The sequence below is a fragment of the Struthio camelus genome, chromosome 2 (assembly GCF_040807025.1).
Source record: "Struthio camelus isolate bStrCam1 chromosome 2, bStrCam1.hap1, whole genome shotgun sequence".
Classification (NCBI taxonomy): Eukaryota; Metazoa; Chordata; class Aves; order Struthioniformes; family Struthionidae; genus Struthio; species Struthio camelus.
In genome coordinates this window covers 31,626,853-31,649,444 of record NC_090943.1, presented here as the reverse complement: position 1 = coordinate 31,649,444, position 22,592 = coordinate 31,626,853, and the positions used below count along the sequence as shown (strand labels likewise).

The following is a 22,592-nucleotide window of genomic DNA, read 5'->3' as shown; positions in this document are numbered from 1 at the left end:
GTTTTGCTCCCTTTGCATATTGGAAATATTTGTGAGCCATTACTATGTTTATTTTTGTTTGGGAAGGCTGAGCCCTCTGGGTTTTTTTTAGTTCTCTTTCTGTAAGTCAGTTTATGAACATTTCTGGTTCTTTGATTCTTCCCCCCCCTCCCCATTTCATTACATCTTTTTGCTAGTGAAGCACTTCAGGCATCTATGTGTGTTTTCTCATCGGTCGCATTTGAGGGAGAGAGCATCTTTTTATTGGTCCAGGCATCGACAGATGCAGCTTGCAACTGCTGTAGAACTAATCCTGCTTTCCTTGCGCATCCTAGAATTGTTTGATAGGATTTTCAGGTGTACAGAAAATACGATATCTAAACTAACTTTGATGCTAAGGAATAGGTCACTAAAATTATGGTTTCTTTTTCACTCACTCTTCTAGAACAAGCATCTCTTATTGATAAGTGTTGTATACACACAGGGTATAGATAATTTCTAAGGCTTACCTGATTTATTGTCTACCTCCAGCATTAACATTTTCCCAGGCTTCGCATACTTTTGCAGTTACAGAGGGGCTATAACAGTTGAATTAGATGTTTCAGTCAGATATGAGTATGTGTTTGCTGCCTTTTCTGAATCTCTCTTCTGTATTCGTGCATTACATTCCAATGGTTTGTTTTATTTTTCTCTGCGTGTGTTAGCGGGCATTTTGCCAGTCAAATCTTTTTTTTTATCTTGCCAGTATTTATGATGTTTTTGTTGTTACTTTCATGCCTTTAGCATACAACAGTCTTCAGTTTGGCATCATCTCTAGATTTCAGTGTGCTATTTACTTTTGTCTTTAAGAATAAACATAAAAGCTATGTAATGCCAAATCAACAAGGGAGTTCAGTGGTATCCCAATGGTTACCCCACCTGCTAGCAAATAAAAGTGCCTTGTAGCTTCCCATCAATCTCCTTTTAGTTTTTCAGGCTAAACCTGACAGGACTCATAATTCAAGCCTGCTTGGGATATTCGTGCAAAGACTCGCAGAGTTGCTTATTTCCCTATAGAAATGATAGCATTGAATTTTTCATTAATTTTGTAACTGATCCAATGAAAAAGAGTCAATTTAGTGTGCTATGCGATGTGCTTTCTTCGGAAATCTGTTCTATTGTTAGTTCTTGTGAGTCTGTTATTTCTTTTGCAAATAGAACAGTATTTAATCGCAATTATATTGCAATTTTTACGAAACATAATTGCAAATTGTGCAAATTGCAATATCGTGCAAATTAGCTGTGACTAGGAGAAGAGATATCAAGATCAGTATTTAAGGAAGACATGTCCTCTGTATGTGCTCAACTTTTGCTTGAATTTTCATTCTAATGACGCTATGAAATCAAGAGATATGACATGGGGATAATTATACTTCTTCACCTGTGATAATATCCTCTAAATTTTACAAGAGGAACAAACTAGAGCCCCACCAATGCTATTAATATATCCCGTGATATACTAAAATGCCACAGGAAATTCGGATTGTGAGACTGTCAGAAGTTTTATGTAGATGCTGCCTTGTAAATTTATGCAGCTATGGATAGGTTTGTGTTGGAAGTCACACTGTTTTGAGTGGGAGGACTCAGAAGACAGATCTGCTCTGCAACGCCAAAACATTCTTAGCTGTTTGTTTCGTGAAAGTTTTTGTGTTTATAATCACAAGTCAGTTGACTTCCTCAGGAAAGAAACACTAAATGGAACAGAAAAATTAATACTTTAGAAGAATTAATACTTCAGACCTCTTTGTACTGCTTGACACATCTCATTTTCAGTAGATTCAAGAAGAGTTGACTTTCACAGGCACTGAGGAGCTAAAAGGACGGGTCCAACACAAAGGAGACTCCTAAATTAGTAGACCCATAAGAGAATTCTTGTTATACTCTTTGGAATTTTGGGAGTAGTCATAAAATCTCAAGTACAAATAGGTTTCAAAAACTCAAGAGTGGACAATAACTCTGAAGCGAGGAGAGACAAAATATGGTTAAATAAATCTGTAGACACTGCAAGTTTAAGAAGTAGCTTCAAGAACACTGTGTGGGCAGAGTCCTTCCAAACAGGGTCCTTAGCTTTCTGTTGCCTAGGAAGTATTTCAAAAAAATCCTAAACTAACCTCCGAAACAGGGGTAAGTTTCGGCTGCAGAGTGACGAGGTGTTTTTTATTTTCTTTTCTATCTTTTTTTTAGTATTGTATAGGCCTAATAGTCCAACTTCTCATTTCAATATATTTGATTTTGAATTAGAGCTAAATCCAATGATAAGAGAGTTAGCACCATTCAGCAATTATTTGCAATATTCTATTTTTTTTCATTTTTCAGCCATACCAGGTCTGTGGTGTGTGGGCAGGGGCGAACAGCTGACACTCTTGTCAGCAGATGTGGCTCTGCCGGCTAAAATGTTAAATTACCTGTTTTTTATCCATTTGCCACAATGGAAGACACATACATTGCCCTTTCCCTGCTTTCTGTTTTGTTTCAGTACTACCTAGGTAATTTTACTGGAGGAATACAAAAAACTACAGTTCACTTAACACTCAAATGTTTGGGATTTTTTTTTTCCCCGTTAGAGAAGCTGCAGCTGTTTTTTTGTAGCTTTATTCCTGTCCTCACTAGTATATTGTGGATAATGACGTGTCTGCCAACAAACTGTTTTAGCATCTTTGTTAAAAAGAATTGAAATAAAGAGTATCTCCACGGTCCCTCGAAGGTGTATCTTGGAACCTTCATGCCAACAAAATCAAAAGCAGGCCACTGTCACGCATATCAGCTATATTATTTACAGTATTTAGGTCCTTTCTGTCATTGAGCAATTATGACCCAAATAAGCTGAGCTGCTTGTGTTTGTGTGTGTGTAGGGAAGGCAAATACACTAGCATGGCAGACAGATGTAACATTTTAATATAGGTCATATTACCCTTCTTAATTCATGTCAGTTTACAGTTAAGACCTCAGGCGCAGTCAACCAGTCCAGGATAGTTTGTCTGCTGCCTTATTAGTGTGAGATTATTTCCCCCTTTAGCATTAATTAAATGAGATGCATTGATTTGCACTGACTCTACAAAGCTCTCCATGGCTACAAGGCTTATGAGAGAGATTAGAGAGAAGTATCTGCGTATCAGTGAATACTTTTACAGCAGCAGCTGGGAGTATCTTTGTGAATTGAAGAATTATGTATTTAGTTGCTTACATGTCTCATAGTAGCATCTCAAAGGTTAAACAAGTGTCTACATGGTCTAAGATGTCAGGTACAGCTTACTGTGTCCACTCTGACTGGGACTTTTAAAAATCTTTTTCCTTTTCTGTACTCTAGACTGAAGCAATGCAACTCTATCAACAAAAAATGACAGCATAAAAATTAAATTGAGACTTTCTGTCAAGTACAGGTTCTGAAATAAATAGATTTTCCATAGGAGAATCTAATCTAGCATGGTAGTAGGCTTAGGTTCCCAAAGTGTTATTTCTATTAGGATATTTTGCTGTTTTGTATCTGCTGTTTTGTATCTGCTGTATGGTGCTTTGGTTTTTTTTATATGTAGGATGTCATACTTCTTGTCTTCCTGTGTTTTCTCTTGGAGTATGCTGTCTGTTACCCTTTATCACCAGTACTACTATAAGCGTCTGCATTATGACGCCACCAGATCTGTTCTGTCAATAGAATGTCAGTCATAAGGAAGGCATTCGTCAACCTAAAAACAATAGGAAGCCATATTTAGTTCACCAGAGACAGAACTGCTGGTGCAGAAGATGGTTAAGCACTAACAATTGGTCTCAGGTTGTGAGGCTTTGAAGAGTAATCCTGAAAATAAGAAAAAAGTCATACTGTAGTTCAATCCATCTTTCCATGGCTAGGCAGAAATATAACTAGCCTCAAAAAATATATATCTTCTGTAACAAGTGAAACGCAAATAGTTGTATTTGTCTTGGAAGATGAAATTCAGGAAGTTTATTCTGCATTAAAGAACATAAACCATTCTGACATTGCAGTTTCTTAGAATCATAGCAAGACGCTTCATTCATGAAAGGAGTACAACTCTGTCACTCTTAAAGACAAGAGAGTTCACGAAACACTTCTTAAATGTTATTTATATTTGCAGACTTCAGCTCAAGTAGTGGGTCTGTTCTTACACATTGCAGGTGTAGTTTGCTGGGGGGAAAAAAGGAATCTTATATCCACTTGCTTATATCTTAGCCTGATTTTCACTAGACAGAATGTGAAGTCCTTTGAATCTGCCAGCATAAAGTATCCATCACATCTGTTAATGACATTGTTCTAGGAGTCCAGATTTTAGAGCCAATTAGCGATGGGACAGCAAACCTTTCCCTTTCGATAATGAGTTCAGTTCACACTCTTTGTGGTTGAAAGCTATTTGATAAATTGTGGTTCAATAATAAAAGTTCAATGATATTGTGGCTCTATTTCAGTTCGTGGTAAACAACTATCCATTTCACCAAGCTGTGGATTTCAGCTGATTGGAGGTCAAATAAGCAAGGTGGGATGGACCACTGTACCAGGAAAAGGAATAGGCCTTAAGAGATGGCCATATCTTTCCAATACCCTTCTGGACTGTGCAGGGAATATACTGTGTACCGGAGTATCCCTGAGTCTCATCTCTTCAACATCCCTGCCTGTATGTGTGTGATATAATTGTGTGATATTCCACCACTCGAGCCCCTCTTTAGCTTTCAGGTTATTTGGGGACAGACTGACTGCTACTTTAAGATTTTGCATTTTCTAACACAAGGGGGATCCATGCAAAGATGATTAGATCAGAAGTGGAAACATGACTGAAAACTGGAAAAAGGCTCGTTCGTGTCCTGTTCATGTCAGAAACTATGTATCTACATCACCAGCCCTATTTGCCGGTAACTTTTCTTTGTGGAAATTATTTATCACAATTTATTCTCTTCTTGCTGAAATGTTTACAGCATGGACAAAATTTACAGGTGCAAGCACCTGAAATATAAGAGAAAACAAAAAATGAGTATAAGTTTTTAAACTTTTCATTACTTTTGAGTAATGATTGCTGGGGATTTCTGGCAGTAATCAACCGCAGTCATCCTGAAAACATCTGTTGACATCAGGCTCACAGAAATGTGTGTGAGGTGATGACATGCTGCAGAGAAGCATTTTCTGAAAAGTGGCATTAGAAGGTCAGTAAATTGAGTGGAATGAGTCATTTACAACAGGTAATTTATTTAATTCAGTCTTCTTTCTTAGGCAGAGAAATACCTGCAAGCAATTTGAAGCCTGCTTCTGCTTGCATTCCAGTGGAGCCCAGTGGCATAGCTAAACACTAAATTTACTGTGGAGTGAAGCTGAAATAGTGAGGTGCCCAAAAGGAAGAAAAGATGCCAAAGAATGAATATGCCAAAAGCATTTTAATCTCAAGTATAACTGGGGACTTGTCATTTTCATTCTACACATTAATTACCTAACAGAATCCAACTCATATCACAGTCTTTTTATTTGTTTCCTTGGTCTCTTACTTTTTGGTGGGAGAACATTCATCATTCTGTTTCACTGTTTAGTCAGGAGATACCTGAGCACGTCTTTAGGGCATTGCATTCTGTTTGTGCTTTGTGAAGATACTGCTTCTGGCAGGATCTCTAGTTCTTTATTCTTCCTTCTTTGTTTTCTTTCCCTATGCAATATGTATCTCTACAATTCTCTTGACTCTATGTTCTGAGCCATTTATTTTCCTCTTCCCTCCCCCTGTCTATTTTTCCCTTTCCTCAATTCCCCCTCAGTGCCTCTTTTGTTTTGTGTCTCCTCTGTTGTTTCCACTTTTATCTCTTTGCCATGAAAACTATCTTCACTCATTTCTTTTTCTCTTTCTTCTGTTTGAAGAATGTTTGGAAGCTGAGAAGTTCCCTTCAAGATCCCTTTACTCTGTTCATGCTCTTGATCTATTTTTTATTCAGCGTTGTACCAATGATTAGGAGTTTTTTATGCCCATCTTTCATCTCCCTTGATAATAAATATTTTTCTCCCTGCTATTTAAAAATGTTCCACCTTTCCAATAGCTCCAACGCTTCCTACCTTATAGAGCTTCTTTTCTGTGCCTTCAGTAACTGACTCCATTCTTGTTCTCTGTCTTCCTGTGTCTTTTCCATTCTTACTGTTCAGCTAGCTAATTATTCTTCATGGAGTTTTGAGTACTGAGGAAATAAGAATGAGGGAGCAGAGAGCATCACAAGCCAGGTATCCAGAAAACAGTATAGGAAAGAGCTATACAGTGAGCAGAAGTTGTCCCATGAAGCTTGTAGGATAAAGGGCTTCATAGCACTGCAGTCCAGTTTTTTTTTTTTCACGTGAAATGGCCCACTGCATCCTTCCAAAATGTCTTAACACATGCGTAAGCTTGTACCTCACTATTTTATGACTCTTTTTAAGGTTATGTACCCGTAATAAGATGCTATTTTGGTTTTATTGCTTTCTGTGCTAAAGCAGTTGTAGTGACTGACTCAGATATGTATATTTCATAGATTATACGAACAAAGATTCCTGTGGTGCTTTGATTTCATCTGATATTTTATGGAATCATTTGAACTACAGTTCAGTGTAATTAAAATGTTATATCTGACTTGTGTATAATATAACTGATCTAATGCCTCATCTGTTTGCAAGATTCTAAAAATGTTATTAAGCTTTTTGACTAACATTCTCATTATCTCAAAAAAAATTTTTTTAATTGTCCTATTTTGGATCAGAGGAAAATAAAGGAAAACAGGTGCTAATTTGGCCATCAGGTTACTTATGTTTGTTCCACACAGGCTCCTTTTGGTAGGCCGGGAAGTGTTCCACTCCCTAGTTTTCTAGGTCCCAAAATATTGTGGCATTCTAGAGAAGACCTTTTCTGTGGCTGAGGCAGATGGAGAAGATCCCTTTGAGATGAATTAAGATAAAGTTAAAATAGCTCAGAAGTTTATGATAGATTCTTAAAGCCTTCCTGAATCAGCCTCCACTGATTGAACTTATCTACTTAAAGGAGTACAATTTATGTAAAGCAACTTGAATTTGTTTTCTTCCAGACATTAATTACAGAGGCAGAAATTTAACAAATGCTAAATGGCGTAACTGCATTAAAGTAAATACGTTTCCCCTGCAAAAAAATTATTTAGAAGTTAAGTTGAAAAGAAATGCAGCATTTCAGGATATCAAGCAAATTCATAAGGCGTTATAAAATCTTCAGCTTGTTCTATCAAACAGTAAATCTCACTAAATGTTTATTTTATCTTATTGTTTGGAGAAGTGTTGTTTCTTTTAATTATGTTGCTACTGTTACAAAATTTTCATTCAGTAATTTCTTAATCATATGAGTGTGCAGTTTTGTATCATGCCTAAAAGGGCTTGTCGAAAGCTCGTTTCTGGTGAGGATATATAGTTGGATATTTATGCAGTCAAAGTTCAGTGTAGGATGAGGCTTTGAGATCAGGTACGTCTGTTTGCTAAGACTAACCTAGAGATGTAAGGTGAGGTCTTGCACCTACTACTGCAGGGCAATCTATGTCACCACCTCTGATAGGCAGCGATATGATCTTCAGAAATAGATTTTGTGTAGCGCAGTATACCTTTTCATACACTTTCGTTTAGCTGATCAGTAAAGTGGCACTTAATAAACGTGCTCATAATTCTATCTAGTAGTTTTAGCCATTTGAAAGAAGATACTGGTTGGTGAAAAGTAGTTCTGCAGTACTCAAATTCAGAATGTATTCTGTATATTTATTTAACTGTTTAACACTTACAGACAGAAGAGACCTGTATGGAAGGTCTCCATATAGGATGAGGCCAGCCTCTTCTCCGTGGTGCCCAGCAACAGGACAAGAGGCAACGGGCAGAAACTGAACCACAGGAAGTTCCATCTGAACCTGAGAAAAAGCTTCTTCACTGTGAGGGTGACAGAGCATTGGAACAGGTTGCCCAGAGAGGTGGTGGAGTCTCCTTCGCTGGAGATATTCAAAAGCCGTCTGGATGTGATCCTGGGCAATATGCTCTAGGTGACCCTGCTTGAGCAGGGAGGTTGGACTAGATGATCTCCAGAGGTCCCATCCAACCTAAACGATTCTGTGATTCTGTGATTCTGTGAATAAAATCATCATCTGAGTTTAGAAGTAAAATATTGCTATTGTTATTATATGATTAAAAAAAACCCTGATGTTCTATGTGTTTAAGGCAAACTGAGGGAAGCAACTAGAAATAGTATATACAATTAAAATCTTTTAAGTGTTTTGATTCTTTACATTGCATGTGATTGTTTGGTATTGGTTACTTTCAGAAAGGACAGAATAGCTTTCCTTAGGATTCCAGAATAGCTTTCCTTAGGATTCATGTACAAGTAAGAACATAAAGCTGCTAACATCAGAGCTGAGGAAAATGACAGTGATTGCTTTCAACATGCAGTGGCAAAGAAAAAAATGTCATGATACATAAGAAACACGTGTGAAGCCATAAATAGTAAGCTGTGCCATTTGTTTGAGAGTGATCTTACCCACATATGTATTAATTTTAGAATAGTATTCATCAAATATTTTAATTCATTGCTTTATATGCACCAAGATTTTCTTTGTCGTTAAAGTCAACATTTACCAACAGGAAATATTTTGTGGCTCTGACACAGTGTAGGTTCTTGTCTTCTTTAGGGGAAGGAAAGGGGAGAGGAGAGTTCGTTTAGGTTTAGTTGTAGTAAAAATGTTGCAAAGGCAAGCTTTTTTTTTTGACATTTTATAGCTTCTGCTATAAATATTGACATGAATGACACACATTGTAAAAGCTATGGCATATGTCGCTTTGAAAGAAAGACATTTTCACTTATTCAGTGAATTGAAGCTTCACGTTACTCCCTGCAGACCATGTCCTACCCCTTTCCAGCCTCTCAGGACCCATGACTTATCCAAACGAAACATCTGCTTTTCCATTCAGTGCAATTATTCCGTGTGCTACTGGGGGCAGATGGCGGTTAATCGGCAGATCATTAATGTGGCAAACCACTCTCTCTTTCTAGCCTCTGAAAGGTCACAAGGTGTTAAGTTCCCTCGTTCCAGGCTGATAAGAAGCGTATCTTTTGATTCAGTTAGATTTTTGATGTGTAAGCGCAGTTGACTTGATAAAATTATGGAGCAGCTTTTAATTAAGCCTTTGTCTTTCAAGAAAAAATTGTTTTTACAGCATAAGAACAATGTGACAAGAGGTGGGTTAGTGTCAATTACATTCTAGCTGTCAGAAAGTTAGAATGCTGAAATCTGATGAGCGTGAATCCTAATCAGATAACACTGAGGATGCTCAGCTGTTACTCTAACACAGTCTCCAGCTATATGTGTCAATTCTCTGCAGAATTTAATTTAGCCCTAATGATGAAGAAATCTCTCTATTCACACAGTCCCGTCAAGTCAAACTTTGGACAATCTAACTGAAGTAGACGAGAGCTTCAGGGAGAAGTGGCAGAGTGACATGCTGAAGAGATTTCCCTTTCTTTTCCATTCACTCAGGTTATATCGAGGAAGCCTGTATTATTCCGTGTCCCTCAGACTGCAAGCTCAGCGAATGGTCCAACTGGTCTCGCTGCAGTAAATCATGTGGGAGTGGGGTAAAGGTTCGATCTAAATGGCTCCGTGAAAAACCCTACAATGGTGGAAGACCCTGTCCCAAGCTAGACCACGTCAATCAGGTAATTTTGTTTATGTTATTGATACAGCTTTTTCAACAACTTAAATAACCCACCTGTTTAGCTGTATTGCTTCTTGCTATAAAAAATGTGCATAAGGGGCAGATGCAGGTGGGAGAAGGAGTATATATTGGCCTAAACTTCCTCAGTCAATGTAGGATCTGCCTACATTACTTAATCATCTGCAGGAGCTTAGCACATTATCTAAATTGTAAATTGAACAGAATGAAATATTCTTGCATGAGATTGTGAAGACCTCACGTTTCTGAAGATCTTCTCTTGCAATGGGTAAAACGTATCTTGTTATAGATGCCCAAAATGGTAAGCTTCTCAGTATCATTCGCCCAATCACCTTAAATCAGAAAACAAATAAAAGTTTCCCAGACACTCACAGAGTATTGTCCCCGTGCCCCTTACTGTGCATTAGTGAAGCCAGTGCTTGCCGTTCGCGGTCCACCTGCTGGTGCAATCGGGAATGCGCTTCTGGAGTGGGTCTCCCCATTGTTCCCACTAACCCCACACCGGTTTCTGTTGCGGGACGGGCTGGGCACACAAACTGGATGTTCTTCAAATGAGACTAAATCAGAGGAAGCGCTCTAAGAGTGCACCAGGAGTACTCTGACCGCTAATGAGCATTTAGTCTGTGAGACCAAACTCAGCCCTAATCCAAGTCAACCCCCCGAAGCACATACCTGGGGTGGAGCTGGGGCTTGCCGCGTTCAGCTGCTTCATTGCACAGCTCTTAGTTCTGGTAGCAGCACTGTTCGCTAAAACAGACATAGCCCAGCACCGTGTGTTTTAAGCATAGCAGGCTTCAGGCTGAACCTAGTACTTTGCGAGTGCCTTTCTTAGGTTGCAGACCCTTTCTTAGGGTCCCAAAAAGCAGCCCAACTTGTCTTAAAAAGTTTCTGCCAGATTAGAAAGTTGAGTGTAAAGGCAATACTGAAAAGAAGAAACCTCTCACTAAAAGTTTATGAAATGCATTCTTTGCCAACTTGTGTCAGGCCTGTCAGTAGCCTTTTGGTTTCCTTGGAGAGTTTTAGAAAAAAACCCTACCTTTTCAGATAACTTATGCTCTTCAGAGTTGATTTATGTTCATATTACTGTTGAATTTAATATACTCTGCAGAAGCATCTTAAAGAACTACATAGTCTTCTCTGTAAATATTTAAAGGTAGGAAAAAAAGGGCTGTTAATTTACATTTGAATAAAATGCATGTACTTAATATTATCCTATTGACATTTTGCTAGCACAGAGTGAAATAGCTTGTTGATCTAATTTTCTACTTTAGGGAATGTAATTAGTTTTAATTTAGAAAATAATAAGTGTTAAACTGCAGCTAATAAACTAAGTTTGTAATCTACTTTAACAAAATGCAAGCTAGAAAGGGGGTTGTTGGATTTAGGTCAGCATGTAAATCTGCTTTAAATTAGGATGAATGCATTTCAATAGGAGTAAATTATAATTTAAACAAAAATCTTTTTCCTTTTTAATATTCACATGGTACATAGTAGGTTCTTCTTTTTCTATATCAAAGGTGATTTCGCTAGGGGGTCTATTGGCCTCTTACGTGCAGTACCATTGCCCTCTACTGGTACTTTGCCTAGAATTTGATATGTTGCAATGTTATATAGCACTTGCCAAATAATAGTATATAGCAGTTGCCAAATAATAGTAAAAATAAAAAAAATAGCAAATGTATAATTTCTTTAAAAATGAAATTGAAATATAGTACTTCATGAGAAGGCAGTTCTACAGATGAGATAGGCTGTATCTTTTAATCTTAAATACACTCACTGTAAATTCTTAAATTAAGAAATTTAAGAAACCTGCTCTGTGACAATGACTAAGGAGTTGTGGATTAATTAATTAATCTAAATCTGATCCACCATTCATTCAGCTGGAAAACCTAGTCATTACTGACACTTCAGAATATTTATTTCAAGTATTAAATATAATTAGTTTTACTTCTTTATTTAATACCTGTCTATTTATAATATATGCCTATTTGCACATATACAAAACATAATGGCTAGACTGGGTCTTTGGTTCCCTCAGGTATGTGGGAGATGATGTACAGAGGTGCTGTGCTGTAATCGGAGAACTAGAAAATATGACCTCTGGGGAAGGACTGCAACATACTGTCTATCCTGTGGAAGAGATGATGGGAGCGAGCATGCTAGCAGTCTACTAGCATGTACATAAAAGGCTGTTGCAAAGAAGGAGGAAATAATCCATTTTCCATGGCCATCATGGATAGGATAAAAAGCAGTAGGCTTAGACTGCTGCAGGCAGATTTGGGTAAAGGCTTAAGAAAACTTTCTAATAGAAGGAATAGTGAAACATTGGAATAAAGTGCTTAAGATGCTGGTGGAGTTTAAGAGCAGGTTGCTCAGCATCTGTCAGGGTGGACATGTATAACTGCCTGTGGCTTGGAGGGGTGCTGAATTCGGTGGGTGCTGGTTGTCCCATCCAGCTTGTTTTTGGCCATTCCTCTGTGCCCTCCTGGGCAGTGTGTGCCGGGGGTCTCCCCGGCCACGTGCCCGCTGAACACACGGCACTCACGACCCGCTGCCCTGAGCTAAAAGTCGTCACGGTCCCAAGGAAGTACCAAACCTGCAGGAATCAAGGCACATTGGAAGTCATGTTCTTTCACTACAGCCAAGCCAGGGGTGACTGCACTCCAACCATGAAAGTGTGCCTGTTCTCAATCACAGATGGTATTTTTAATGCAAATGATTTCTAACTGTCTCATACAAGCCTTAAAGGAGGAAGTCATAATTTTATTCACCTTGTAAACTGTTTTTCTCATTCTTCCCATTCTAAGTTAGCATCTTTTTGGCTAACAATTGGGTCCTTATTTTTCCTGACTAGCATAGCTCCACTTCTCATATATGGGCAGATGTGTATGCACAGAAAATTCACAAAGAAAATCATATGCAAATAGCAAGCTCTCGAATACTGTAAGAGGGGAACTTTGTTGACATTAACTTCAAAGAGTTGTTCTCTTTTTCATCTAGATAATTGGAAAATAAATATACCTTTACTGCTACAATGTGGGTTTGCAGCTCATAATACTAGAATCTGATTTATTATAAAATTGCATTAATGATCTTCAGAGGATTTCAATTGAAGAGGCTAATCTGAGATTGTTAGATAAATAAGAGCATCCCTCTCTTCATTGGCTCCAGGCATTATTTGCTTCTGTACTTACCTAGGTAGAAATAAAATCCTTGTTATACTCAACTATAATAGCTTGCAAGCGTAGTTGCAGAGATGCCAGTAGTGCCAAGAGAATATCACCAAACAAATACAATACAATATAAAGTTCTGCTTTGGCTTTCTGGCCAGATACCCAATTTTTCTGTTACTGGAAAAGCTATTGAATATACAGGTTTTATATATTTATTTTGATGCCAACCAGAGTGAGCCATATAGAGATAGTCTCCTTAATTAAAGCCTCCCTATCCTCATTTTGGAAATCCTGGATAAGAATAAATGTGCATGCCACATCCCGTGTGACTACAGGCTGTGTAGTGAATCCAGTTCCTTGCTCAAAATGCGTTTAAGCCACCCATCTTCACATCTAACTTCAGGCTTATGTAGTTCAAGGAAGGCAAAAATGTCCTGACTGCGCTGGATTTGTTGTGCCTGGGCTGATCAGCTGCATAGTGGTCTAATATATTCACTCCATATTCATTGTGCAGGGGATCTCTTTTGTGAAGGATGGTCTTTTGTGGCAGGCTAACTGATAAAATACCAGACCATCCGCTGTCTTTTTCTAGCTAGTGTTACTAGAAAGAAATTAAGGACTTGTTAAGGGCGACGTATTAGATTCTCTTTAAATATTAGTTGTGCTAACTGGATGTTCAGAATGATCTGTTAAGTTAGCTGGTATAAAATATTTTTGAGGCAACAGGCTTTAAGTAACTTAGGCGTAATTAAGATGCTCAGTGAAAGACTTGAGAACTTCAGAAGGATGAGAACTGCCCGTTGCTTTTATTCCCTTGTACCTGTTACACATAATGCTATCAAAATACCTTTAATTAATAGAGAAGTCCAGTATCTTCTCCAAAAACTATTCAGGGTTTTCTGTCATCTCAGGGAAGCTGGATTTCCTGCTTAGTAAGGAGTCAATGTTCATAATAGGCAAAGAAGGAAAACAGTTTTATCATGTGCCAGGAAATATCTGAGAAAGAGGCTAACTTATTTACAATCACTTCCCACTGGCTGTGTTTTATAAACTTTATTTTCTACTAAGGGCAAACTTGCCAAGAATGCCTCATCATAGGAAGAGAGATGCAAGAGGAAAAATTTGATGCCTTTTGCTTGGCACAAGTCACAGAATATTGTTTGCAATAAAAACTGAATGAATGCCATTTAAATACTTATGCTTCACTCTAATCATTCTTTCTTTTTATCTTTGGCTTTTCTTTTGGGTTCATGAAAATACTTTCTTCAGGCTCAGGTAAGAGTTTCTAAAATAGAGAGCTAACCTTAACATGTGCTTCCTGATTACGTTGTCTGCTCTTTTTTGTAATGTATCTTAAAGAAATGTATGGAACACTATATAAGTTACTATATGAGACAATATTTCAAATCGATATTCAAATCTAAGCCTAATAATTCCAGTATGCAAAATAGAATGATTTTAATTATCCACAATTAAAAATATTTTGATGTAAATGAAGCAATATATATAGATATAATTTACACTGAGCTCGTCTCTCTCCCCCATGAGTAATAACAGTAGGATGGAATAGTGAAAGGAGATTTGAAGTACAGAAGTAAAGTCTTTGAACCATTTTTCCAAAGGTATATCAGACACTTAGCCCAGGTTAAAGATTTTTGTATGTCAGTCATGGTGGTGTTATCAGTGGAAATGGTATGGCAAGGGTTTAGTGACAGAGAAAAGAAGGGAGTCTCTCATTAGATGTCTTAGCTTCTGATATTTTTTATTCCTATAGTTTTACATCAAGTATGTTATCTGTATTATTACAACAGCCTCTTCATCAGCAATGTCTATAGACATGAAATTAATTAATTAATTAACGTTGGTTACTCTTGTAAAAAAGAGCAATAGCCATATTTTTAATTGTAATTCAGCATGACCACTGTTGCATGGTTATCTTATTTGTGTGCAACAAAACTGACACTTAATATGGATTCCAGGTATACGAGGTAGTGCCATGCCACAGTGATTGCAGTCAGTACATATGGGTTACTGAGCCTTGGAGCGTCTGCAAAGTGACCAATGTGGACTTAAAAGAGAATTGCGGAGAAGGTGTTCAAACCAGAAAAGTCAGGTAAACCAACATTGCTCCTCCTCGATTTTAGAGAAAAACCTTCACTTCGAATCATGTTTATATTTAATTCTGTGTAATTCTGTATCACGTATAGCATAAGTCTGTCCATGGTACATTGGACCAGATCCTTGACCGGTATAAATCTGCGTAGCTTCAGTAAGTGCAGTATAGCTCTATCTATTGGTTAAGGATCTAGGCCTTGATTTCTTTTTTTATAAACTAATGTCTGTTGTATTTTTTATTTGTATACAAGCACTCTGACATATTTTTACGGCTTTTTTGAAAGGCAAACCTTCTAAGTACACACACAGTCAGGATTAGTAACAGCCCTTATTACAGGAAAGAGTGGCAAACTGAATGAAGTGAAATAGGAGAGTCCAGAAATCTTCTGTTGTTTATTGAACCTGATCCATGCATCTAGTATGCTCGTCAACTTAAAGCGCTAATCAAAGGCTAATTAAAATTAATCTGACATGATGTGATACACAGCGGGTAAAGAAGTTGAATGTGTATTATTTTCTGGGGCCAACGACAGACCAACACACGTTTTGAGCTTATAAATTTGAATAATGCAAAAACATAATTTGAATTCAGTTTGAAGGACCCAGATGAGAGCTGTATGCAGTATACCGCTAACTGGTCTCTTTTCCCTGTCACAAGTACTTAGGAACGGCTGCACTTTACAAGGTTTTGTTCACAATTGCACTGTTTCTTCAGTGTAAATATTTACTTCAGGGAGGTCACAGTCTTAATTTTTGCTTGACCAATGTTAGGAAAACCTATGCGTAACACTTCTCATACAATAGCAACTAAATAGATTCCTAGTAAGAATTCTCTTTAAAAAAAGCTTTCAGGTTGAAATGTCAGAATTCATCCGTACTTGTGTTGAAAAACATAAGACTTTAGTACCACCATCAAAGATAAAGAAGGAAAATTATTTCAGCTCCTTGGGACTGAAAAAGATAACTTTTCATTTATTATCACATAATGCTATTAGAATACTAATTCCGCAAAGCAGATATATGCAGATACAGAATCTCTTGTGTTCACCTTAGAAAAAAATATATTTCAAAAAATGTATTTCAAGAATTAGTTTAGACTAGCAATGTAAGCTATCTGAGTATAAAAAAAGTAATGTAATTGAATGGAAGAAACTGAAAATATTTCAGTGAGTATGAAAGGCTTCATAGCAACATGAGCTTTTCCTTTGCAGTTCTGGAAATCAAATGCAAGCATCCTTAATTTGAATGATCCTTGTCCTGTTCTAATCAGTCTTCTGCTGATAGGGAAGTCTAAGTTCATATTAATTTTGTTTTTACTGGAAATACTGTGGCATCAAGATTGTAATCTTTTTCAGCTCTACAAAACTGAGCATGCTCAAGTTCTGATTTTGACTGGGCCTCCAGCTTTTTATCATTTAATAGAATGATAATTAAAGATCATATGTGTGAATTAGGGCTTTGTACTAAGAATATACTGTAGAAAAGGTTTAATATTTCTAGATTTAAATTATCAGTTGACTCATACAGACCACATGTCTAAGCTACAGAGGACTCATATCATCCAGGCTTACTGGTGAGCTGGTATCAAGTAGATCATTTGCCTGGAAGCTCTGAGCAAATCACCGGTAGTGAGTGTTTTGAGTTCTGTATTCCGGTTGTATTTCTTTATATGGCTGTCATCTGTAAAATAGGGGGTTACTTTTGGTTTTTCAGCTTTTCTCGGTTATTCTGTATCAATACTTAGTTCTGTTACTTGGATTAATTGACAGTTGTTACTTGCTGACAAAAAGTTAAAGTATGTCAGAATACTGTAGGACACCGATATTGCACAAAATCCACGACAAATGCAGTTTATGTACAGTCCTTTTTTCCAGGTGCATGCTAAACACCGTGGATGGTCCTTCTGACACTGTAGAGGACTATCTGTGTGATCCTGAAGAAATGCCACTTGGTGCTAGAAAATGCACATTACCGTGTCCTGAAGATTGCGTCATGTCTGAATGGGGACCATGGTCTCGATGTTCTTTGGTAAGGAATGTATTTCAATGTAACATTTACAGTTTTAGGAAGATATATGTATTTTTTTATATATGAATTTATTTATTTATATGAATTATTATGGAAAGACGCTGAATTAAGCAGTGGATACACATGTCAATCTTTGCATTTACTGTCATCTTTATGATCATTGATAACTGGTTGCAAGTAAGGTGTACCACTATTTTTCATAAAGTGAAATTGTTCTGTGAAAGTGCCTCCTATTAAATAAAAATTTCACCAGTGGTCATTCTTCACTGTGGGGTAAATTCTGTGTGGGCTAGTTTTGTCAGTGGCGGTTTTGTCGGCTTTCAGTCTAGCCATGGGCCTTTCCATAGCAGTGTAGTCACCATACTAAAAATGGTAATATCCTCTAAAGAGCAAAAGGCTGTAGATGAAGACTGAGCGTGTAAAGAGAATTCTGGGTTTTCTCTCAAAGAGAACTGTCAAAAAAAAAAAAAAACCCAAAAAACAAAACTTTTTCAGGACGTCTAAGTGTTCAGACTGTGGTGCAGTATGGTACACTATTTGCAAAGTGAGCATCTGAACATCCTGTTTATGGATGTAATAATTTCAAAGCACTGTTACTGAAATATGAACTAGTTAGGAAAGTATCAAGGTATTATGCAAGTAATCAGAGGGTATTTCATCTTGGGTGTTACAACGGTGAAACAGCAGACAGTTCTCCCAGAAATAACAAGGAAAGTTTCTCTTAGGCAACAGCATGGTTCCATTATTTTACATTTGCATTCTGTGAAGAGGTTACTTAAAAGGACTGTTATAGTATTGTGTGAAAAGGTATCAGGGTATCAAAGTATCAAAGCCGGCTGTTTCTGATTTCCATTTCAAGCCATGCAATGGAAGTAATGCCCGTGAAAGGTCGGCAGAGTCTCTGAGACAACCGGATGACGGAAAGTCTTGTCCTGCTGGCACTGAGACAGAACCCTGCGCCTTGAACAAAAACTGCTACCACTATGATTACAACGTGACAGGTATTTTGTGATATTATAATCTGCTCACAGCTTGGGAAAATGCCCTTATGGGAATGCTGCTTCTTCTGATGTTTAGTACTGCAGATGCATAAAAGAATGCGTTTCAGATGGTCTCACCTAGTTAGAACTTGGCTTGGTCTGGAGGTCATTACCTGCTGATTCAGCAGAAGTGCTGTTCAGCCGTATCTTGTTCTTGCCTAGCATAGTTGGCAAAAAACTTATTCTGCTGTTGTTTCCCAGGGGAGAGGTTTGTGTGTGTGTATGTAGGGGGCAGGAAAGAGGGAAGGACTATGACATAGTTCCATTCACTTTAAAGGACAGATTTTTTTCTGCTTTCTATTCTTATGCAGTGAGCTGTGTAGTTCGCACTGGAAACTGATTCAGGCTATGATTCAGATAAAAAGTTTCTGGAGACTTTGCAGCCTGGGTTTAATGTGCCTGCTGTAACTCCCGGAAAATTATTTCTGTGATCTTTTTGTGGTTTACTCAAAATTCTTGCAGGTAAAACCAGATATGGACTTTTCGGGAAGGCATCATGTCACTGACAGTAACATTGCATTATCTGTGGCTGTTTCCAAAAACGTGTAACACAGGGACTCCATGAGCCTATGTTAAAGTTGCTTATGAGGATTATTTTAGGCTATCAGAATTAGAATTAAATGTGAGAATGGATCATTAGGATTGTTATCTAAAATGTCTGTTATCCTAATGATTTCCTTATTTCCAGACTGGAGCACATGTCAGCTAAGTGAGAAGGCTGTCTGTGGTAATGGTATTAAAACACGAATGCTAGATTGTGTTCGCAGTGATGGCAAATCAGTTGACCTGAAGTACTGTGAGGAGGTGAGTGGGAACCTGCGAGTAAGCTGCTTTCTAAAGGTGCTAATTAATGCTGAGCCAACTAATCTATACTGTGTGTAACCCATCTTCACCAGATGTTTCTCAACATTATTCATGGATCTTTAAGTACCTCTGAAATGAGCTGTACCATCATCAGAGGGATTTTTGTATAGAATTTCCTTTGGTTACTATTAGGTGCCTCCATGAAGGAATGCTAATTATTATGCCCTGAAGGAAAAGAGTTAGAAACAATAATTAATAAAGTAGAATAAAGGTAATAAATCTTAATTGGAATACTAATCATAATTCTAATTTGATACAATTTCTGTTTAGAGCTTTGGACAGCTGCCAGTATCCATCGTTTACTCAGTGTGTTGGAAAATATTTGTCACATGCTATTCTGCCGCTGGGCTGAATGCTGACTTCTTGTCTCCAGTTGTGCTATGTAGAAGATGCCAAAACTAATGTGAGAATATGTGCAGCAAGAAGGAAATGTTCATGAAATAGAAACACGTGGATAAGTAATCTTCGGCAGATAGGACTTAGATGTTAAGAGCCATTTTGTAAATGTTGAAATTAACTGTTCAAACATGACAGCACTATTTTTCTGGGGTTTCGTGGGTCAGTCTTAGTGTTTTCAATTGCATGGAGATAGTAATATAAAGGAAAAGGGAAGAAAAAAAATGAGTATTGCATTAAGAGCAATCCTACACCTGTTTCTGACAGAAAGTAACTGACCTTACTTCAGCTGCCCTTCCACCACCACCAGTCCCTTGACATCAAAAATAGAGCCACTTACAATGGGGAACTAAGACAGAGTGCCCTCCACAGCAGCTTTATCACCAACACCTTTTTTAGAGGACCTTTCTGGCTAGTAGCTGCTCTTCAGGATGTGCCTATATAAGAAGAAAGACTTGTCAGAAGTGGAGGGAGTCAGGAAACCATCACTTATCTTGGACAGTGTTTTTTTAACGTGTGTCCGACTTATGCCTCTCCAACTCCCTTCAGCGTCCTAGATTTCTGAATCCATAGGTTCTTAGCAAAAGCAGGAAGTTTCAGCTGTAGTTGACAGTCTACATCTGTGCCAAGTCCCTTTTTCACACATGCCTCTTGGGTTTATAATCAAATCTAATAATTTGGCAATTTATGTCTCAGGGAAAAATTCAGCATCTGTCCATCGGCCAGCAAGCTTCTCTGAAGTTAATAGTTTAATGCATTAAAAGAAAAAATTTGTCTCTCAGGTTATTTGTAGGAGACTGCAGTATTGATTAATTCGTACGAAGACATGATATAAAATATATATCTGTCCAAATGTATATTTCAACAGAAAGAATATGCTTTATGAGATTATAAGGATGAATACATTTCTTCTTCCATAAAGCCGTGAAATTATTCCTATTATTAACCAATGAATTTGAGCAACATTTAGGACAAATAGTGACATTTTAAACTGAAATCTCACTGCAGAAAACTTCTGAAACATTTTTTGTATTTAAGAAAGGAGTTTATTAGCCAGAGAGCTAATTAGGGAAACAGAGATAATAAACAGGGATTTCAAAAACTACTTGCCATAAATTGCCAGTCCACAGAAATCACTGCAGTCAGATCCCGCCTTTATCAGCAACCGCTGAGATAAAGTCTTATTTACCCTTCTGATTTACTAGGCCGTATAGAGATGCATCTTCCTGGAGAAAGCTCTGATCTGCTCCCCAGTCTTACTGCTCAAGACTACTGGTTAAATTATGGATGTGTAAGCAGTGGTAAAACAAGGTCAAGGGCTGATCCAATAACTGTGAGGAGTAAAACCTGTTAACCTGATTAACAGGAAAGCCAAGCTGTTCAGATCTTACCAGCCCCTTCATTCTAAAGATGTGAAAGTGAACTCTGACTTTCCAGGTCGTGAGAGGACAGTATTCAAAAAATTATCAAAATAGATGGATGTACTGTGCACTTCTCACTAATCTAATCAGAGGTGGTCTGTCAGGTCCTTTGTTGTGTTTTTGCATTGTGTGGGCCGCGTATCTCCACTGGAGAAAGGTTAAATAAAGTTCAAAATAAGGTAAGTATGGTTAGAATGATTGATGATAAGAGAAAGATGAAACGATTTTGTAATAACAGAACTAGTGGAATTTCCAGTGGACTATCAGAAAACTTGATGTTAGATGTATCAATTTAGCACAAGTGTTGTTTAATTTAGATGTGGATACATTTACAGGATTATGATTATTGTTGTTGCTGTATGCAAAGAAGAGAGATCAAGATAGCTAAACCTACCCTGATGCCTTAAAAAATGAAGGTCTCCAATTGCAATTTTTTGATTTCTAAATAATATACTGTTTAAGAAACTAACAAAAACCTTAGGTGAAAAAACCCTTTGCGCTGTCTCCTGACTATCACTGTCTCTAGGTATGAGCATCAGCTTCGTTCAATACTAAAATTGCTTCGGAGGCCCTGTGTTGTAGTGTTTGCTTTGCTCGTGCTTTCCATATGATCTCGTGTTCACTTCAGTCAATCAGCTAAAAGAGCTAGCCATCATCCTGATTACTGCCAGGATAAATCAATTTCTAGAGCTTATTTCCAAGTCTTAGTTGTGTTAACATAGTTCCCTTCAAACTCTCAAGTCATAGTAATACTGGATTACTTGGTCTCTAACTCTACAAAATTAGCACATCACAAGAGCCCTGCTTGTCGTTTCCTTGAATATTTGAAAATCAAATCACCTAAAGCAAGCTGGTCCTAGACATATTCATATTTATGGACTTTATTTTATTCATTTACCTGCAATTACAGATCAGAAGAGCCTAGAAACCAGCAGTTTTGTCTGAATTAGAAAGCAAATTTTTCTGTTTTATTGGCAAATAGTCTGCTTGTCAGATTACATGATTAATCTCCAGCAGAGGTTAGTCTTTAATTCCTAACATCCATATAAAGACGTACAGATACTTTTTGTGGCTACCACCACACAGACTTTATAGAGAATGCCGGTCTGGCAGCCTGCAGCCCCACTGCATACAACCAGGAATACAGGACACAGCGTTAGAGTCCGCTGTAATTTCGGTACTTGACTTTCAGTAACCAAAAACCACCACTCACCCAAAGCAGGGGCTCTTTCACATAGGGGGCTGTTGAATACTTTTCCAAATGTTTAGTCAGCTACATTTTCTAAGGCTTGCAAGCTTAACTGGAGCTTAATCCTTCATCAGCTGAAGGAAAGAGAGTTAGGAGAAGAGAATATGGGATTAATATCAAATGAGAAAATCTGCAAAATTGCAAGCTGTTCCCCAAATCCATTTCAGCAGCACTTCAACGTTTAAGACTTGCAAAAGGGAGATGACTGCGGGTGATCTGACCTTCATCTTTCTCCTCTTCACCTTTAGTATTTCTCTTGGGCTTTTCCTTCTCTAGCTGCCAAAGTCCAGTTGAGAAAGCCAGCCGTGGCAGGGTAAACAGTCATGTTTGTGTAATTGCAAGGAATCAATTCGGCAGCCTTTCAAGCCTGCGCTCAGAAAATTTGACCTAAATGCTGACTTCAAAGCTTGTTTTCTAGCTTCCTAATTATCCGAATTCCAGATTATCCAAAGGTTTCAAGTGTCCCCTGCATGAAAGAGCATGGGTATGCTGTGCAACAGAGAAAAGCCCACAACTCGTTCTTTGATGTATAAAACAGAACAGAGGTTTAAAACCTCATCTGTCTCAATAAATGGTACTGCAAATGCAAATTTCGGACTTGGTGAGTTT

The 22,592-nt window shown here is 37.7% G+C and overlaps 1 protein-coding gene across 5 annotated transcripts in view; it reads left to right on the top strand.

Annotated features, from left to right (window-relative positions):
* The window catches only part of THSD7A (thrombospondin type 1 domain containing 7A), a 287,638-nt gene that overhangs the window by 244,400 nt on the left and 20,646 nt on the right, over positions 1 to 22,592 (top strand). For all 5 annotated transcript variants that reach the window (XM_068934979.1, XM_068934981.1, XM_068934982.1 and 2 more), the window contains 5 exons: positions 9,502 to 9,680; positions 14,850 to 14,983; positions 16,860 to 17,013; positions 17,873 to 18,014; positions 18,742 to 18,857. In XM_068934979.1, the coding sequence (XP_068791080.1) occupies positions 9,502 to 9,680; positions 14,850 to 14,983; positions 16,860 to 17,013; positions 17,873 to 18,014; positions 18,742 to 18,857 (725 nt within the window). The remainder of the gene's footprint in view (positions 1 to 9,501; positions 9,681 to 14,849; positions 14,984 to 16,859; positions 17,014 to 17,872; positions 18,015 to 18,741; positions 18,858 to 22,592) is intronic.